At 46.1% G+C, this 20,662-nt stretch overlaps 1 protein-coding gene across 2 annotated transcripts in view; it reads left to right on the top strand.

Moving 5' to 3' along the window:
- The window catches only part of LOC116319842 (transient receptor potential cation channel subfamily M member 4-like), a 56,584-nt gene that overhangs the window by 22,986 nt on the left and 12,936 nt on the right, over positions 1–20,662 (top strand). For both annotated transcript variants that reach the window (XM_039616592.1, XM_039616591.1), the window contains exons 9-13: positions 5,146–5,248; positions 5,340–5,461; positions 5,593–5,892; positions 5,997–6,098; positions 6,205–6,333. In XM_039616592.1, coding sequence (XP_039472526.1) covers positions 5,146–5,248; positions 5,340–5,461; positions 5,593–5,892; positions 5,997–6,098; positions 6,205–6,333 — 756 coding nt within the window. The remainder of the gene's footprint in view (positions 1–5,145; positions 5,249–5,339; positions 5,462–5,592; positions 5,893–5,996; positions 6,099–6,204; positions 6,334–20,662) is intronic.

The following is a 20,662-nucleotide window of genomic DNA, read 5'->3' as shown; positions in this document are numbered from 1 at the left end:
GGATCCGAGTGAAAGATCTGGAGCTGGTGCACGACTTCTGGCTTGCTGACATTCAAGACCAGTGCATCATCGGCCTTGATCTGCTGACCCGCTGGGGGGCCTGCATTGACACCGCAAAGCTGGCTATCACTCTGGGCACAGAGACTCTGGCCCTCCAGTGCGGTCAAAAGCAGGGAGCGGAGGGGACCAGAGACAGACAAGACAGGCGTCGGGCAGCTGCCGCTCAGCAGACTTCGGGTGCCGGTGGCGCTGGGTCATCTCCACTCACCTCAGCCCCAGCCTCTCAGCCCGACAAATCTCCCTCGACCGAGACAACCGAGGCTGATGATGACCTGTGGCAGCGCAGCAGCGTAGGTCTCAATGTTGACCACCGCCAGCGGTTGAGGTGCCTCCTGGATGAGAATGTGGACATCTTTTCCGCCAGTGACAAAGACTGCAGGCAGACGGGGCTGGTCCAGCACACCATTGACACCGGCTCTGCTCAACCCATCCGTCTGCGCCCACACTGGCTGCCCCTCTCGAAACGGCAGGTGGTGGAGGAAAAGATCCGTGAGATGGCTGCGGCTGGGGTGATCGAGTCGTCCAACAGCCCATGGGTGGCACCCGTGGTCCTGGTGGGAAAGAAGGATGGCAGCCCGAGGTTCTGCATGGACTTTCGCCGTCTCAATGCAGTCACCAAGAAGGACTCGTATCCGCTTCCATGGATCGACGAGGCCTTGGATTACATTACCAGCTCCAGCTGGTTCAGCTCCAGCTGGTTCAGCTCCCTCGACCTACGCAGCGGTTACTGGCAGGTGGAGCTAGCCCCTGAAGCAAGGCCCAAGACTGCATTCACCATTGGACAGGGGCTGTGGCAGTTCAGGGTCATGCTATTTGGGCTCTGCAATGCGCCAGCAACGTTTGAGAGGCTGATGGAGAGGGTGCTCGTGAACATCCCTCGTAGCCGCTGTGTTGTGTACCTGGATGACCTGTTGGTGCACGGTGGCGACTTCGACAGTGCACTGTCTCACCTGAGCGAGGTCTTCAGTGCCATCCGACAAGCAGCGCTGCGGCTCAACCCTGCGAAGTGCCGGCTGTTGGCAAGAGAGACCACGTTCTTGGGCCATGTGATCAGCGCCCAAGGTATCGCCACCGACCCCGCAAAGGTGGCTGCGGTCCAGGACTAGCCGACTCCCCCGAACGTCAAAGAACTGTGGAGCTTCCTGGGCTTAGCCTCCTACTACCGTCGGTTCATCAAGGGGTTGGCGACGATAGCCAGCCCCGTCCACTGCCTGACTGACAAGGGCCAGCCGTTTTGCTGGAGTGATGCCTGCGCTGCGGGTTTGCACAGCTGAAAGAGGTCCTCACCAGAGCTCCAGTCCTGGCCTACCCCGACACTCTGCAACCTTTCATTGTGGACACTGACGCTAGCAATGTAGCAGTCGGGGCGGTCCTTTCCCAGCAGGACGAGGCCGGAGAACGAGTGGTGGCATACTTCAGCTGTGCTCTGGGGCGAGCCGAGAGGAACTACTGCGTGACCCGGCGGGAGCTGCTGGCCGTAGTGCTAGCGGTGCGGCACTTCCGGCCATACCTGCATGGCTGCCGGTTTCTCCTGTGCACTGACCATGCATCTCTGACTTGGCTCCTGAACTACAGACACCCAGAAGGTCAGTTGGCCCGCTGGCTGGAGGTCCTTCAGGGCTACGACTTCGAGATCCAGCATCAGGCAGGTCGACAGCATGGCAAAGCTGATGCCCTCTCCAGATGGCCCTGCATGGCCGTTGAGTGCCGCTACTGTCTGCGACAGGAGGAGCGGGCCCAGGAGGTGCTGGGGGTGGCTACTGCTCAGGCCACAGCCAGCGGAGGGGGATGGCTCCCATTGTCCACGCAGCAGCTGAAGCAGGAGCAGGAGGCTGACGCGACGTTGGTTCAGGTGGGGGCCTGGCTGGAGGCGACCCAACGCCCAGACCGGACGGGGGTGTCGGGACAGGGGCCCGAAGTGAAGGCCTACTACTCCCAGTACAACAACCTGGAGACCCACGATTGCCTCCTGTACCGGAGATGGCGGGCCCCTGGTCAGGGCAGAGATCTCCTGCAGCTGTTGGTGCCTCGGTCGCTGCGGTCGCAGGTGCTCGAGCTTGTCCACGGCTCGGTGGGGGCCAGCCACTATGGGAATGCCAAAACTCTCCGCCGTCTCAGAGGACGGTTCTACTGGCCTGGCTGTCGATGGGATGTGGAACTTCATGTGCACTGGTGTGACACTTGCACGGCACAGAAGGGCCCGACTCAACGCTCCACTGTCCCCCTTCAGCAGTACCTGGTGGGGGCCCTGATGGAGCAAGTGGGAGTGGACGTCCTAGGGCCTTTCCCCTTTATGGAGTCAGGGAACTGGTATGTGTTGGTGGCTATGGACTATTTCACAAAGTGGCCGGAGGCCTACGCGGTGCCGGACCAGAGTGCAACGACGACGGCGGAGAAGCTGGTGGAGGAGATGTTCGCCCGTTTTGGGGTCCCAGCTGAGCTCCACAGCGACCAATGGCGTAACTTTGAATTGAAGGTCTTCGGGGACATCTGTTGGCGGCTGGGGGTGGAGAAGACGAGAACCACACCGCTCCACCCGCAAAGCGACGGCTTGGTCGAGCGCTTTAACCGCACACTGGCCACCCAGCTCGCCATTCTCACCAGCCGCCACTAGCGGGATTGGGACCGACATCTGCCCCTGGTCCTTTGTTCGTATTGGACTGCGGTTCAGGAGTCCAGCCAGTGCACACCTGCTCCTTTGATGTTTGGACGGGAGCTCGGGACACCTGTGGATCTGGTCCCCACCCCGAGCCGGAGATTGACGGTGGGCCAGAGATGGACTACTACAGGAGGCTGAGGGAGCGGCTGCAGGTGGTTCATGACTACACCTGCCAGGCCCAGGCCAGCGCCGGAGTATGACAGAAAAGAGCCTACGACACCAAGTGCCGAGGGGGGGTTTTCGTGCCTGGCGACAAGGTTTGGGTGTACTGCCCGGTTCGCAAGAGAGGAGTGTCCCCCAAACTCTGCAGTCACTGGCAAGGGCCGGCGGAGGTCGTGGAGCGGCTAACAGAAGTGATATACCGTATCCGCATGCCGGGCCCGGGGTGCACGGTAGTGTTGCACCAGGACAGACTCTCACCGTACCGACCGCTCGCTCCAGCAGGCGCCGGGGCAGGGGATGCTGGTGGCACCCCATGCTCTGATCTGAGTGACTTTTCCCCCGCCGGTCGAGATCGGCCGGTGCGCCATAAGAAGACACCTGGACACTTGCAGGACTTTGTGTTGGGTAATGGGGTTGTTGGGGACGACTGACCCCTTAGGTGGGGGCTATGTAGCGGGTCAGGGCTGTTCGGGGTTTTGTTATTGACAGTTATGTTCTGTTGTCATGTTGCCATGGTTACAGGTGACGCTCTCTCCGCAACTGGTGTTTCCGGGTGAGAGAGTGCCTTTTTTTGTGTGTTGTTGTTGTTGTTGCTGCGCCGAGCGTTGGTGTTAGCTGTGTGTGGTCTTTGGCCGAAGGCTAATAAAAAACGGCTGTGCCCCCTGGCTAGCTCCCGAGAAGCAAGACCAAACGAAACCTCTGTCTCCTCCTTGTCTGAGTTCGCCACAATATGTTAACATCACAAAAGCCATATTAAACGCAGACTGCTTTGGGCCCGGAAGCAGGATTCGTCATGTCATCACTTAACGACCGGATAGGCTTATAAGGCCGGTTTCGACCAGGTAATAGCGGACATACAGTGGTTCTCGCTGACGTCTATTCCAACGTAGGAAGTGTTGCGAACAGCTGATTGGATCGGCAAAGCGTCTTTCTGGAATATTATGTTTTTGTTGCTGCAAGTGCTTTTTATGCAAGTTTTGCAAAGCTATATGTGGAAGGAAACTGTGACCTAGGACAGGGTAATGGCATAACGTAAGTACAACTCCTCCGGTTTCTTATCCAAAAAAAAATTATTGCGCTACCTTACGTAGTTCCAATTCTACAGGGATTTAAAAATAGTTACGCAAAACGCAGCGTGCCTGCTCTGACCGGTTTTAAAGGGTTGATGAATATGGCTATGCCTCTTTGTTTTGAGATGCAAAACAAAGCATCTCTAAGGCACATGCTTTGCAAAACAAAGCATGTCGGATTGTGGAAAGGTAAGTGCATATGAAGATGTTTTGGACTCATAGTCTCCTGTAGAAAGACAATGTCTGCCTGCAAGTCATTTAACCAGTTAATAAATTTAAGTCTCTGTTCCCTGGAACTGACTCCATATGACAAACTGGTGGGGTGTTGAAGGTTCACTAAAGGTTCACTTGAGGATAGTGTTTTCAGCAGTGAATGTTTGCACTTGTTGCAGGCTGAACCCCACGGACTCATGCAGCAATCTAAAAACTTTATGCTAGATTTCCAGGACTGCTGCGTTTCTCGCATTGCTACAGCATTAGTTATCTTCACCTACATGTCTCCCCTCCTGTCTGCTGGATGAGGTTTCAAGTCATTACACTCACCAAACAAAATGATGGGAGGATGTTTTCAAGCTCCGGGTCATCCATTTATATGGAGAATTGATGAGACAGGACATCAGGAATAACATTCCTTGACCCTGGGCAATAAAAGATTATCCGGTTAAAGCAACCGAACAATGGATAATAGGGTGATTGGCAAGAGTTTAACCGTTTGACATTCTATAAATAAGTTCATGTCTTTTGAGCTGTTAAAATTACAAAAGCCTGTTTGGGTCATTTTGCATCAGGATAGGGGTTGATTTAAATCTCAGTTTTAAGAAACTGAACATCTGCTTCAGAAGACTAGAATATTGGTCAAAGAAGCCACAACATGACTGTAATTGCAGATGAAATATCTGTAGAAGATGGCAAAGCCAAATAAGCTTTGAAGTTATTTTCTCATGGTTGGAGCTTGCCATTTAAGCACTGGTCTGATCTTCTTTTGGTTTGTTATCACCTGCTCTGCTTTGAAAACATTAGCAAGAAAAGTTACAGAGTGAATAAAACTGACATTTCTTAGTATTGACATAGAGAAGGTTTTCAAGCAGGTGCTATAACATCCGTGAAATGTACTTGGTCTCCTACATCTTGTCCCTGTCATCTTGCAACTGTTGTCCAATATTCCTGTTCCTTTTCCCCGTCTTCTGTTTCCAGGCTTTTAGCATTTACCAGAATAGAGGTTTGATTACAGTCTACCATGGAGAACAAGAGAGTCCAAATGACTTTGACACTGTCCTGCTTAAAACACTTGTGGGAGGTACCTATAAGAGGACTGTAATTTTACAGCATAATAGCAGCATAAACTTTTATCTTTATTTTGATTTTTGTGGTGTGTTTGTGTTTTTCAGCAAGTAAGCAGCGTGCATCAGTTGATGCCAGCCCTTATAGTGATGAGCTAAAGTTAGCAGTCACATGGAACAGGGTTGACATTGCCAAGAGTGAACTTTTCAATGGTGACATCCAGTGGAAGGTGAGGAGGGGAACAGATGTCTCACAGATGTTGCACTGAAAAAAACACTAATAAATAAATGAATGATGAGCAGATTTATGGAGGAACATTGACCTGTCTTATAAAATGATTACCTTTCTCCAATAAAACAGTATAAAGATTTGGAAGACTCAATGACAGATGCCCTGATCAATGACAAGCCCCAGTTTGTTCGGCTTTTCACTGAGAATGGTTTGAACATCATGCAGTACCTCACTTATGGCAGGCTGGAAACCCTCTATCGCTCTGTGCCAGATGGGACCATGCTCTATCAGCTACTACAGCACTGCCTAGAGGAACGGCTGGGAAATATGGCATCTGCACAACCATCATCAGAACAAGAGAGTTCATCCTCAAAAGTGGCGGCAGATAAGACTCAGAGAAGACCAAGGAGAGAGTTTACCCTTTATGAGGTGGGTTTTCTAATTTAATAATAAGTTATGGTCAAGTAGATCCAGAAAGAATGTGAAACCAATTGATATCCTTGTGCTTACTGTTCCATCCACTGTTTCCTCAGGTGTCAAAGGTCCTGAAATTGTTAATGGGTGATGTCTGCCAGCCTTTCTACTATAAAGCTTTGAGCTTAGAGTTGACTTCATTTAAAAAGACAGCTATGAAGGTATTCAGAGTTTTTAGAATAAGCAGACAGTGTACCTGTGGTGACAGTATTTCTTTTTTACATTTGACCTGATAATAGGTATTTTTATTTTTTTAATTCATCCCAGCGTGCCAGTAAGATTCTGCGTGGACATTCTGTGTATCAGCAGCAGCGCTGCCCTCATCCCTGGGCTTCACTCTTCCTCTGGGCTGTACTGCAGAACCGCAGTGAGATGTCCCTTTTCTTCTGGGAGATGGTAAAGGCTCTGAGATGAATTGCAGTGTTGTTGTAGTTAGTTATTTATTGTATTAATTATTATTCATGATCTGGTTTAAGATACACGTCTATGAAATGTTGATTGCTGAAATTAGGGTGGGTGGGTGGGTAGGGGGTAATGCTTCCCGGCTGAATTTGTAAATTACAAAAAAAAGTAACAGGCTCTAATTTTTAGGGTAATTTCATTTTAATGGAGAGATACAGAAGATAACATAGACGATATGAACTGATCTCAATGTCTTTTTATTGAAATAAGTATTTGATCCCACGCAGTTGCTGTACGTATGTGGCATATAGATTATAATTACTCAGCTTAGTATGTGTATAAAGCACACCTGTCCACAGAATTAATTTCTTCTATTTCAACTCTCCTCCTCCTTGGGCTCTCAAAGGAAACGACTGTAGCTGAAATGAACTTTAAGAACATCAGAAGCTTAGGGAGATGGTGACAACTGTTGGTGCCATTATTTAAAAAAAGAAAGAAACATTAAATGACTGTAATCTTGTCACGGTGGGGTTTGCCGGTGTGTTTCGAAACAGGACCCAAAAGCAGATGCAGGGAGAGGTATTGCGGGTTTTAACGAAAGTTAAGCCTTTATTTTGGCTGAAAGCAGCAGAAAACATGAAACTAAGAAGAACTGTGAAAACTATGACACCAAGATCAAGAAGTATTAAACAATTTACGCAAAACAAAACTAGAATTAAATGAAATTATTAATAAAAAGACTAAATTCTTAGTACAAAGACTTCGCCTGCAAAATTATGAACACGGTAACAAATCCGGACAATTTCTTGCTAACCAGTTAAAAATCAATAAAGAAAAAACAACTATATGTGCTGTTAAAGATTTATCTGGGAATACAATATATGATCTTAAAAAATAAACAAAATTTTTAGGATTTCTATGAAACTTTATATACACCACAAATAAACCCATCTAAAAACGAAATTGATCAGTTTCTGGACAACATAACTCTTCCAAAATTATTAGACACCCAAGCAATAATACTGGATTCGCCACTGATGCCAGGTGAACTCCAGGAAGCCCTGATAAGTATGCCCAATAATAAGGCTCCAGGTCCAGACGGCTTTCCTGCAGAATTCTACAAAGAATTCTGGACGATTCTAGCACCAGTTTTTCACAGAATGTTGCAGGAAATCAAAGAAAATGGCAGACTACCACCAAATATGAACTCTGCAAATATCAGTCTCTTACTAAAACCAGGCAAAGACCCTGTATATCCCTCAAGCTATCGTCCAATATCCCTTATTAATGTAGACCTTAAAATAATCTGCAAAGCTCTCTCAAAGAGATTAGAGAAAATGACCCCCCTTTTAATTCATCCTGACCAAACTGGTTTCATAAAAGGTAGGCACTCATCAACAAATACACGTAGATTACTTAATTTAACAGACTACTCATGCAGTAAAAACATTGAAACCATAATATTGTCTCTTGATGCAGAAAAAGCGTTTGACAGAGTTAACTGGAAATTTCTATTTGCAACTTTACACAAATTTGGTTTTGGAACCTCTTTCATAAACTGGTTAAAAATATTATATAATTCCCCAACAGCTTGTGTCAGAACAAATGATCAAACATCCTCCAGCTTCTGTCTCCTGAGGGGCACCAGGCAGGGATGCCCACTCTCCCTTCACTGTTTGCAATTTTTATTGAGCCACTAGCAGCAGCAATTAGACAGAATTCAGTAATTAAGGGCATAAAATGCAAGAATGTAGAACATAAAATCAGCCTTTATGCAGATGATGTGTTACTTTTTCTCCAAAACTCACAAACCAATATCTCTGGGGTGATTGAATTGATAAATTCTTTTTCAAGAGTCTCAGATTATTCAATTAACTGGTCAAAATCTAGAGTTCTTCCGATTAATTGCTCCTTCCATAATTCTTCTCCTACACCACTGCAATCTGGAAATATAAAATATTTAGGTATTAATGTCTGTCCTAAGCTTTCAGAATTAACTAAATTAAACCACATCCCACTTTTAAAGACAGTAGAAAGCGATCTGGCTAGATGGAAATCTCTACCCATATCACTCATGGGAAGGGTTGCCGCTATAAAATGATGGTCTTGCCAAAAATAAACTATTTGTTTTCAATGATCCCAAATAAGCCATCACAAGATTGGTTCAGATCTCTAGACTCATGTATTTCTAAATTCCTTTGGAAAGACAAACCCCCACGTATCAGCTTAAAAACATTACAAAGTACCAAGGATAAAGGAGGATTAGATCTGCCTAACTTTAATCACTATTTTTAGCCAACAGGCTTCAGTTCATCTCTAGATGGTTTAAACACAGCTTCTTAGATGAGCCCTGGCTAGATGTAGAACAGGCACTATGTAATAATCTAGAAATTTCAGACCTACTATTTATCAGCTCAAACATCAAAAGACATGAATGCTTTAACAGCATCAACATCAGCTCTTCTCTGACAGCATGGTGGGAGTTTCTAAAATGACAGAGTCTTCATTAATCCCATGCAAACGCACACCTATCTGGAACAACCCTGACATATTACAAAACAATAATATGATTAATTTTCCAGAATGGAGTTGTAAAGGAATTAAATACTTAGAACATATATTAGAGGGAACAGAATTTATTCCATTTGACAGACTAGTTACACAATATGGGATCAACAAGAAAAGATTTTTAGAATATCAACAAATTAAATCCATAGTAAAAAGAGATTTAACCTCAGTCAAGCTGAATTACAAACACCACCAAGTGCGGTACACTTTCTTACTCTTAAATCCCCAAATTATTATCTAAAATATACAGAACACTTTCTAAAATAGATGAATCAATATCCTTCCTATTGCAAAGTGGGAAGCAGATTTATCAGTAAGCTTAGACCAAAACTTCTGGTCTCAGGTATGCTTAAAACCTTTAAATTGATTAAAATCCCAGTCTGCAATTAATACAATACAAAATACTACATAGAGTGCACTATACAGGTCATCGGATGTTCAAGATGGGCTTTACATCTTCCAACAACTGCTCACACTGTCAAGGCAATACACCAGACAATTACATCCACGCCCTTTGGTTCTGTCCACCAGTGCAGAAGTTTTGGCGTGAGATATGTGAAGACTTATCAAAGTGTCTGAAATGTAACATTCCAGCCTCCCCTTTAGTGTGCTTGCTGAGCAACTTGGATGAGGTCACTGCAGAAATAAACACAGCCCACATTGTTTTTACAGCCCTATGCATTGCCAAGAAAACGGTCCTCCTTAACTGGAAAATAAAAATAATCTTAATTCTAATCAATATAAAAACCATCTAATAGATCACATTAGTCTTGATACAGCCTCTGCCACCACATTTGATCAATCCCTTTGGGCTCCTTTGATCGGCTTCATCACCTAGTGGGGGTGGGGGGTCATGGTTTGGTCCTGCCTTCGCTATTGTGGTTGATGTGGAGGTTGGGATGGGCTTAGGGCGTCAGGAGAACCCCTAGAGACGTTATCCCTGGAGGGCACAACCCGGGGGGTTGTGGTCATAACCTGGTGAGTGGCTCTGGTCGCTCTTAGAGGGTGTTCTCCTCGTGGCTGCGTGCAGCGGGGCTGGGGGATGGTCTGTACTGGCGGACGTAGGTTACTGGCCTGGTAGCCTGGCTGCCCCTGAGTGGATCCGGGGCAGAGGACGGTCTGTGTATTCAACCCTATCTCTGGCGCCGGTGCCCACCTCTCAATTTTAAATCCATGTAGACATTGAGGGTTCTCGGGAGGGGCCGTGCTAACACCTGCTGCTCTCTGGCAGCAGCACCATGCCCTCCCTTGTTTTAAATGCACTTTAGAACAACACACAGCAACACTACACATGAGCGGGAGGAGGGAGGTATGGGGTCTTCACACTCCCCTGGGAGGAGGTGTTGGCTGTCCGATTGGCCTCCCTGCTGCTGCGGAGCCTGGGGCGGTCTGCTTGCCTCCACCCCGGGGGAAAGGGTCACATCTCTTGGGTCTGGGTGCCGTTTCCCCTGGGGGGCGAGGGTACCTGGACCCAAGGCATAGAGTATGTTTGGGAGTATGATTGTGTGTACATGTCTATGTATGTCTATCCCTACGTTGGGTGAGTGCTGAGTGTTTGTATATGTGTGCATGAGGGTGGGAAAGCATGTTTATGTCTGTGTGTGCCTGTTTGTCTGTGTCTATATGTCAGGTCGGGTCTTAGACTCCACCTCCCTGGGTACTCCCAGGCCCTCCAAATGTGGAGGCCTATCTCCCCTCACCACACTCCCTGCTGGTAACTGATGCCCTCAGGGGTTGGTGCATTGGTGGTTCTTGGTGTCCGGGGCTGGGCGCTCAGGTATGCACCAGCTCACTCCCGGTGGCTACTTGGCGGGGCCCGGCGCCTGTCGCTCGGTCAGGCCTCTTCCGGGGCAAAGGGGGCCCTCGGGCCTCCGGCCTTGGGGCCTGCAACTCGGTTCACTCTGGCACAGCTGGCTGCCGGCAGAGCCGGCGGGCACGCCGGTGCAGCCCCCTCTGGCTTCTGCTCCGTGGCTACTGGGTGACCCCCTCGTCTGGGGATCCCCTCAGCCCTTCCCAGGAAGGTGGCACGGATGCCCCTCCGGTGGTACTCCTTGGGCTCTCGCACTCTGGGGCCTCTGGATGTCTGGAGCCTGGATCTCCTCCATGCCTGCTTCATGCCCTGGGGGACGGGGCTATGGGCCTCCACACCCTCTAGCAGACCGTTACATGGGGAAACCTTTTTGTATACAAGCGTTGATCCACACAGGTGTGCACACGGGTGTTCACTGTTCGTGAGACATAAACTACACCTTTCTTAGCTGCTACTTCAAAGCACATTGTGCGCTGTCTGTCCCTGCGTGCTGCACAACAACTTTCAATATTTAGTATTTACTGCTGTTCACACTCAGCTAGATTAACGTGATGGTGTTGTGTTTAGTATGTTGCTTTGTTTTTGTTTGGTTTTTTTTGCTTGTCTTTTCTTCTTTTTCTCTCAACAGGTGATCCAGGAGATTTTTGATTTTTGATTTTTTCTTTCTCTTTGTCTTTGTAAGTGCCCTTTCTCACTGTCCCTTTTCCCTTCTGTTTTTCTTTTCCTTCCTCTCTTTCTTTTTCCCTTTCCTATCCCCCCGTCATGTCTGTCCCATCTGTAACAACTGAAAATAAAATAAATAATAACAACAAAGTTTGATCAAATGGACTACGGCAATGCCATGATGATCCATTTGGCAAAATAAATCCATTTGGTATCCTTGTTGGTCTTCAGACAACAATTCTGATGGCTTAAGAATCAAATGGGACAGGCAAAAAAAAAAAAAAAAAAAAAAAAAAAAAAAAAGAAAAAAAAGAAAAGAAAACTATGACACCAATAGCTACACTAAGACAAACTGTGGTAAGTAAACAGACGATCTGACAATGAATAAAGGAAACAGAGGACTTAAATACACACAGGAGGTGATCAGGGGAAGTGGGAACAGATGAGGAAACACCTGAGTGAAATAAACATAATGACGCCACGGGGAAAGTGAAACTAATAAACAAAAAACACAAGACTCTTTCAAAATAAAACAGAAAACACGTAGACATTAAAACACAAGAACTAAATATAACAACCTAGCATGAGAGGCTCAAAAAGACAATATAAACTCAAAACCGCTGAGTCAGAGACCGGGCCCATGACAAATCTGATGATACCACTGACTGGTCTCCATTGTCACGGCCATGTGGCCAAACCCAGAAGGGTGGACTTAGTTGCAGACAAAACTCGGAGGCACTAAGGATGTTTGTTAAGTGAACTTTATTACAGGAGTGCAGGGGAGACAACAATGAAAAACAACAACACACGTTTAGCGAGTGAAATCCCAATCTACAATTAATACAATACAAAATACTCAATGGATGTTCAAGATGGGCTTTATGTCTTCAAACAACTGCTCACACTGTCAAGGCAATACACCTGATAATTACATCCACGCTCTGTGGTTCTGTCCATCAGTTCAGAAGTTTTGTCGCGGGATATGTGAAGTCTTATCAAAGTGTCTGAAATGTAACATTCCAACCTCCCCTCTAGTGTGCTTGTTGGGCAACTTGGATGATGTCACTGCATGATGAATACAGCCCACATGGTTTTCACTGCCCAATGCATTGCCAAGAAAATGGTCCTCATAAACTGAAAAATGAAAATAATCTAAATTCTAACCAATATAGAGACCATCTAATAATTCAATTCAATTTCAATTCAATTTTATTTATATAGCGCCAAATCACAACAAAAGTCGCCTCAAGGCGCTTTATATTGTACAGTAGATAGCACAATAATAAATACAGAGAAAAACCCAACAATCATATGACCCCTATGAGCAAGCACTTTGGCGACAGTGGGAAGGAAAAACTCCCTTTAACAGGAAGAAACCTCCGGCAGAACCAGGCTCAGGGAGGGCGGCCATCTGCTGCGACCGGTTGGGGTGAAAGAAGGAAAACAGGATGAAAGACATGCTGTGGAAGAGAGACAGAGATTAATAACAGATATGATTCGATGCAGAGAGGTCTATTAGCACATAGTGAGTGAGAAAGGTGACTGGAAGGAAAAACTCAATGCATCATGGGAATCCCCGGCAGCCTCACGTCTATTGCAGCATAACTAAGGGAGGACTCAGGGTCACCTGGTCCAGCCCTAACTATATGCTTTAGCAAAAAGGAAAGTTTTAAGCCTAATCTTGAAAGTAGAGATAGTGTCTGTCTCCGAATCCAAACTGGAAGTTGGTTCCACAGAAGAGGGGCCTGAAAACTAAAGGCTCTGCCTCCCATTCTACTTTTAAATACTCTAGGAACAACAAGTAGGCCTGCAGTGCAAGAGCGAAGTGCTCTAATAGGGTGATATGGTACTACAAGGTCATTAAGATAAGATGGGGCCTGATTATTTAAGACCTTGTATGTGAGGAGCAGGATTTTGAATTCAATTCTGGATTTAACAGGAAGCCAATGAAGGAAGCCAAAACAGGAGAAATATGTTCTCTCTTTCTAGTCCCTGTCAGGACTCTTGCTGCAGCATTTTGGATTAGCTGAAGGCTTTTCAGCGAGTTTTAGGACATCCTGATAATAAAGAATTACAGTAGTCCAGCCTGGAAGTAATAAATGCATGAACTAGTTTTTCAGCATCACTCTGAGACAGGATATTTCTAATTTTAGAGATGTTGCGCAAATGGAAGAAAGCAGTCTTACATATTTGTTTAATATGTGCGTTGAAGGACATGTCCTGGTCAAAAATGACTCAAGGTTTCTCACAGTGTTACTGGAGGCCAAGGTAATGCCATCCAGAGTAAGAATCTGCTTAGATACCATATTTCTAAGATTTTCAGGGCCGAGTACAATAACCTCAGTTTTATCTGAATTAAGAAGCAGAAAGTTAGCGGCCATCCAGGTCTTTATGTCTTTAAGACATTCCTGCAGTTTAACTAATTGGTCTGTGATACCTGGCTTCATGGATAGATAGAGCTGCGTGTCATCTGCATAGCAGTGAAAATTTATGCTATGTCTTCTAATGATGCTGCCTAAGGAAGCATGTATAATGTAAATAGAATTGGTCCTAGCACTGAACCCTGTGGAACACCATAATTGACCTTAGTGTCTGAAGAGGACTCTCCATTTACATGTACAAATTGGAGTCTATTAGATAGATATGATACAAACCACTGCAGTGCAGTACCTGTAATACCTACAGCATGTTCTAATCACTCTAATAGGATATTATGGTCAACAGTATCGAACGCTGCACTGAGGTCTAGCAGGACAAGCACAGAGATGAGTCCACTGTCAGAGGCCATAAGAAGATCATTTGTAACCTTCACTAAAGCTGTTTCTGTGCTGTGCTGAGCTCTGAAACCTGACTGAAACACTTCAAATAAGCCATTCCTCTGCAGATGATCAGTTAGCTGTTTGACAACTACTCTTTCAAGGATTTTTGATATGAAAGGAAGGTTGGAGATTGGCCTATAATTAGCTAAGACAGCTGGGTCTAGAGATGGCTTTTTAAGTAAAGGTTTAACTACAGCCACCTTGAAGGCCTGTGGTACATAGCCGATTATTAGAGATAGGTTGATCATATTTAAGATTGAAGCATTAATTAATGGCAGGACTTCTTTGAGCAGTTTTGTAGGAATGGGGTCTAAAAGACACGTTGATGGTTTGGAGGAATTAATTATTGAAGTTAACTCAGAAAGATCAATTGGAGAAAAAGAGTCTAACTTAACATCGATGGTACTAAAAGTAGCTGTAGATAATATTACATCTGTGGGATGATTATTGGTAATTTTTCTCTAATGATAAAAATTTTATTTGTGAAGAAGTTCATGAAGTCATTACTAGTTAACGTTAAAGGGATTGTTGGCTCAGTAGAGCTCTGACTTTTTGTCAGCCTGGCTACAGTGCTGAAGAGAAACCTGGGGTTGTTCTTATTTTCTTCAATCAGTGACGAATAGTAAGATGTTCTGGCTTTTATGGAGGGCTTTCTTATAAAGTAGTAAACTATTTCTCCAGGCTAAATGATGATCCTCTAAATTTGTGACACGCCATTTCCTCTCCAGCTTACGAGTTATCTGCTTTAGGCTACGTGTTTGAGAATTATACCACGGAGTCAGGTACTTGGATTTGAGGCCTTAGTTTTCACAGGAGCTACAGTATCCAGAGTAAATGCGTAGTGAGGAGGTAAAATTATTAACAAGATAATCGACCTCTGTTGGAGTAGCGTTCAGATAGCTGCTCTGCTCTATGTTGGTACAGGGCATTGAAGATGATAACAGTGGGTGGATTATATTCTTAAACTTAGTTACAGCACTTTCAGAAAGACATCTACTTTGATAAAGTCTACTCTCCGCTGCTGTGTAATCAATTATTGTAAATGTTATCAGGAAATGATCAGACAGCAGAGGGTTTTCAGGAAACACTGTTAAATGTTCAGTTTCTATGCCATATGTTAAAACAAGATCTAGAGTGTGATTAAAGTGGTGGGTGGGTTCTTTTACATTTTGAGAGAAGCCAATTGAGTCTAATAACAGATTAAATGCGATGTTGAGGCTGTCATTTTTAGCATCTACATGGATGTTAAAATCACCCACAATAATTATTTTATCTGAGCTGAGCACTAAATCAGATAAAAAGTCTGAGAAATCAGAGAGAAACTCTGTGTAAGGCCCAGGTGGACGATAGATGATAACAAGTAAGACTGGTTTCTGAGTTTTACAGCTGGGGTGGACAAGGCTAAGCATCAGGCTTTCAAATGAATTAAAAGTCTGTCTTGGTCTTTCGTTAATATAATTAATAGATCACATTAGTCTTGATACAGCTTCTGCCACCACATTGGATCAATCCCTCTGGACTCCCTTGATCAACTTTGTCATCTAGTGGGGGTGGGGAGTTATGGTTTTGTCCCACCTTAGCTATTGTGGTTGATGTGGGGTAGGTATTGGCTTAGGGCGTCTGGGGATTCCCTGGGGACGCTTTCGCTAGAGGGTTCAACCCAGGGGTTGTGGTCATGACCTGGCTGGGGGCTCGGGTGGCTCTTGGATGGTGTTTTCCTGGTGGCTGCGTGCAGCAGAGCTTGGGGAAGGTCTGTGCTGGCGGATGTGAGTTACTGGCCGGGTAGCCTGGCTGCCACTGGGTGGGTCCAGGACAAGCTTGGGGGCTTGGGGATGTGGGGGTGCTCCTCCTCCAGGCTGGGGCTCCTGCTGGGCCCAGGGGGTTCTGGTTGGTGTGTCGCCAAGGTTGTGGGTGGGTGCGTGCATGGGGGCTTTTAAATTTTATTTAAAAGTGCATTTCAAGATACCCAAGGACACTTAACAATACAACAAAACACAAAATAGAACAATGACAATGAAGAACAATAAAAAACAAAAGCACAACATAAAATAAACAAACAATAAGTTCACAGTGAATATGCAGATTTGAATAGGTGGGTTTTGAGTAGGGATTTAAACTGTGGGAGAGAATCAATGTTTATTATATCTGGGGATAGAGAGTTCCACAGCCTGGGAGCAAAGCAGCTGAAAGCTCTGCTTCCCATGTTGGTGAGGTGGAAGGAAGGGACAGCAAGCTGAATAGAAAAAGAGGATTAAAGTGAGCGGGCATAAAAAGGTGTGCTTAACAGGTTAGAAAGGCAAGGAGGAGCAAGGTTATGAAGGACCTTAAGGGTTAGCAGAAGAAGTTTGTACACTATCCGGAATTTCACAGGGAGCCAGTGAAGTTCCTGAAGAACGAGGGTGATGTGCTGGTAGGAGGGGGTTCTAGTAATAATGCGGGCAGCAGAGTTTTGAACCAGAGGTGGGCATCTCTGGCACAGGTGCCTACCTCTCAACTTTGTAGACATTGAAGGTTATGGAGGGATTTTTGAGGGAGACCATGCAAGAGAGAATTATAATAGTCAATACGGGAGGTAACAAGAATACGGACAAGAATGGACATAGACTGGGTGGAAAGAGAAGGACGTAATCTGCTAATATTGTGTAGATGGAAATAGGCAGAACGAGTGAGATTATTGATGTGAGATTTATAGGGTAGTGCACTGTCTAGGATGACACCAAGGCTCTTAACCTGAGGTAAAGGGAAAACTGTGGAGTTATCAATAGTAAATGAGAAATTATTTGCCTTCAATAGGTTGGATTTAGTGCCAATAAGGAGGATTCCTGTTTTATCCCCATTAAGCTTTAGAAAATTAGAGCGGAACCAGGATTTTAATTCAGATAAGCATTCTGTAAGAGAAGAAGGTGGGAGGGAGGAATCCGGCCTGTAGGAGAGATATAACTGGATGTCAGCAGCAAAACAGTGAAAGTCATGATCAAATTTACGGGAAATGATACCAAGAGGGAGGATGTATATTATGAAGAGAAGAGGGTCTAAGATTGAACCTTGGGGTACACCAGAAGTGACTGGGAATAGATGAGAGCGGAATGATTTGAGTTGAATAAACTGGGAGCGGTTAAGGAGATGCGATTGGAACTGGGCTAGGGGTGTGTCGGAGATACTAAGAGAGGAAAGTCTGTTTAGGAGAATGGAGTGAGAGATAGTGTCGAAGGCTGAACTCAGATCCAAAAGGATGAGAATGTTAAGAAGACCAGAGTCAGCTCCAAGTAAAAGATCATTAGTGACTTTAAGTAAAGCAGTTTCAGTACTGTGACATGAGCGAAAACCAGATTGAAATCTGTCGTAGATATTATTATTAACCAAGTGTGAATGAAGTTGAGCTGCAACTACCTTTTCAAGTATTTTAGAGATGAAAGGCAAATTAGAAATCAGACGGAGGTAAAGTTGATAAAGTTGTTAAGATCCAAGGAAGGTTTTTTCAGTATAGGAGGGACTGAAGCAGTCTTGAATAAGGAGGGAACAATACCCTCCTTGCAGGAGGTCTCTGCTCTCCAGGAGTTCACTCTGCAGGTGGGGGAGAGATAAAGGAAAGGTGGAGAATGAACTCAACCTGGGTGTCTATTGTCTTAGTCCGGAAAATGACTGGATGATGGGGTGGGGGTAGTTTCCTCTGCAGTGGGGTCAGATGGGCCGCCCCGGGCTCTGTGGGGCTTGGCGATGCTACTGCTGAGGGCCCCGGTCCGGATGGGCCTGGGCCCCCTGCCCTTGGTGGATTCCAGGGAGAGGGGGTGCCTACTGGGTTTACCTGCCCCCTCTTCCTTCCCTCCCTCTCCCCAACTGCCTCCCCCTTCCCGCTCCACCACACCCACCCATACATGGAGGGCCTTGGGGTACAGGCATGTCACCTCCCTTCTGGCCACCTGTGCCTCAATTTTATTCCACATCCTAGACATCCACATTACTCCACCCCAGGTAAAAGGGTAACATCTCCTGGGTCTAGGTACCATCACCCCTCTGGAGGGGGTGGTGCCTGGACCTGGGGTATAGAGAATGTTTGGGGAGTGTGAGTTTGTGTATAGTGTCCATTTATGTTTGTCTCCATGTTGGGCGAGTGACAAGTATTTGTATATGTGTGCATGAGGGTGGGATTGTACGCTTGTGTCTGTGTGTGGCTGTTCGTCTGTGTCTATATGTCAGGTTGAGTCTTAGGCTCCACCTCTCTGGGAACATCTCAGGCCCTCCCAGGTGTGGGGGCCTATCTCCCACTCCCTGCCATTGGCTAATGCTGTCGGACATCAGTGCGTTGGTAGTTCTGGGTGTCCGGGCCTGGGTGCTCATGTATATACTGGCTTGCTCCCGGTGGCTGCTTGGTGGGGCCTGGCGCCCATGGCTCAGTTGGCCCCAGACATCCGGCTGCTGGCAGAGCCCGGATGTCTGGGGCCTGGATTTCCTCCATGCCTGCTTCATGCCCTGGGGGATGGGGCTATGGCTCCCCACACCCTCTAGCAGATAGTTACATGGAGAAACCATTTGCATTCAAGTGCGCTCACGCACATAGGTGTGCACACAGGTGTGCACACAGGTGTACACATGGGTGCTCAAAGACACAAACTATATCTGTCTTGGCTGCTACCTCAAAGCACCTTATGCACTGTCATTCTTGCGTGCTACATAATAACATTTGATATTTAGTGTTAGTTACAGTTCTCTAGGTTATTGCTATGGTGTAGTGTTTATTGTGTTGCTCTCTTTTTGCTTGTTTTCTTTTGTTTGTTCTCTTTCAACAGGTTATCCAGCAGATTTTTTATTTTTTTATTTTGTTAGTGTCTTCTCTCACTGTCCCTCTTCCCCTCTGTTTTTCTTTCCCTCCCTTTTTTTCTCTTTCCCTTTCCTATCCCCCAGTCCTGTCTGTCCTGTCTGTAATAACTTAAAATAAATAAATAATAATAACAAAGGTCAATCAAATGGACCAATACGGCAAGGCTGTGATGATCCACTTGGTAAAGTAAATCTGTTGGGCACCTTTCTTGGCCTTCAGACAACAATTCTGATGGCTGAAGAACCAAATGGGGCAGGCACCCCCCCCCAAAAACAAACAAAACAAAAAACAAACGCTTTAACTATGACAGCTTTGACTACCTGAGGTTAGCAGATGATCTTGCGAAGAATGTGTATGAGTGCTGGTCTTAAATCCTCGCAGGCTGATTACTTCCAAGTGTCGCCAATGCAAGGAGATACAGCGGCTCTGCCGAGGTGGAAACACCGGCACAATGGAAAAAACCCAGCACTCACCCGGACCATGACACCCACGCTGGTGTTGGGTTCATTTTTGAGAGAGAGAAGACTAATATGCTCAAAGTGCACTTTCTTAAATTTATTAAGTAGTTAAAGGTTCAAGTTAAAAATGGTTGCTGTGTCTCTTTGTTCATTCAGGAGCCCTTAGGTCTGATAGCGGCTCATGTTTCTTCCTCTGCACCTCTCTGGACATCTCCTTATATGGAGATAACCCTTTGAAAGGCAACACTTGTGTTAATCAGCCGTCGGTGCGTTGGTGGTTCTTGGCATTCGGAGTTGGGTATGTACCCGGCTCACTCCCGGCAGCTGCTTGGTGGGGCCTGGCCCCCGTGGCCGCGTCAGGGCCCGTTCCGGGGGTGGAGTGCCCTCGGTGCTCGGGCCCCTGGTACTGGCTCATCACTGCGGCCCTCTGTGGCTTCTGCACTCTGGTTTCTGGGTGACCCCATGTCTGGGGCTCTCCTCAGCTCTTTCTGGGAGGGTGGCGCAGTTGCCTCTCCGGTGGTCCTCCTTGGGCTTTCGCACTCTGGGGGGCCTCAGGATGTCTGGGCCCGGGTCTCCCCGAGGGGGGGGGGGGGGGCAGAGCCATTGCAGCCATTGATATGATGAAGCATATCTGCCCTTTGGCTTCACCTGCACAAGTGGCAAGGTAGGTCTCCGCGACAGAATTACTTTCCCCTGCGTCAGGAGGACGCGCTGGGCTCTCCAAATAGCGGACAAACAATATCCCACATTCTTGATTTTTAGTTCACAAACACTTCTTATAATGACTAAATACTCCTGACATTTTGGAGATGTTACCTCTTTATACAGTAAGTTACAGGGGGATACAAATAATATCAGGCTGATCCTGCCACAATTTGTTCCCCCTGTTCAAATCACGGACAAACAGTAGCCCACAGTTGTTTAGGTTTTTGAACCCATGTTGCACAGAGAGGCATTTTTAGAAAAAAATGTATTGATAGCAATGTTGAATATTATTACACAAGAAAAAAAACAACTAAAATAATTACACCATGACGCCTCTGCCTTTCTAAATGGAGGGACAGTAACTGCATGTGTATATAAAACCTAAAGATAGTAAGATTAACAGTAACAGTATTTTGTGTCTATCTGCCATTCTGCAATTCTTCTCATGTAAACAATAACGTAACTAACCCGCAGCAAAAAA

The sequence above is a fragment of the Oreochromis aureus genome, linkage group 8 (genome assembly GCF_013358895.1).
Source record: "Oreochromis aureus strain Israel breed Guangdong linkage group 8, ZZ_aureus, whole genome shotgun sequence".
Lineage (NCBI taxonomy): Eukaryota > Metazoa > Chordata > Actinopteri > Cichliformes > Cichlidae > Oreochromis > Oreochromis aureus.
This window is presented reverse-complemented; position numbering and strand designations above follow the sequence as displayed.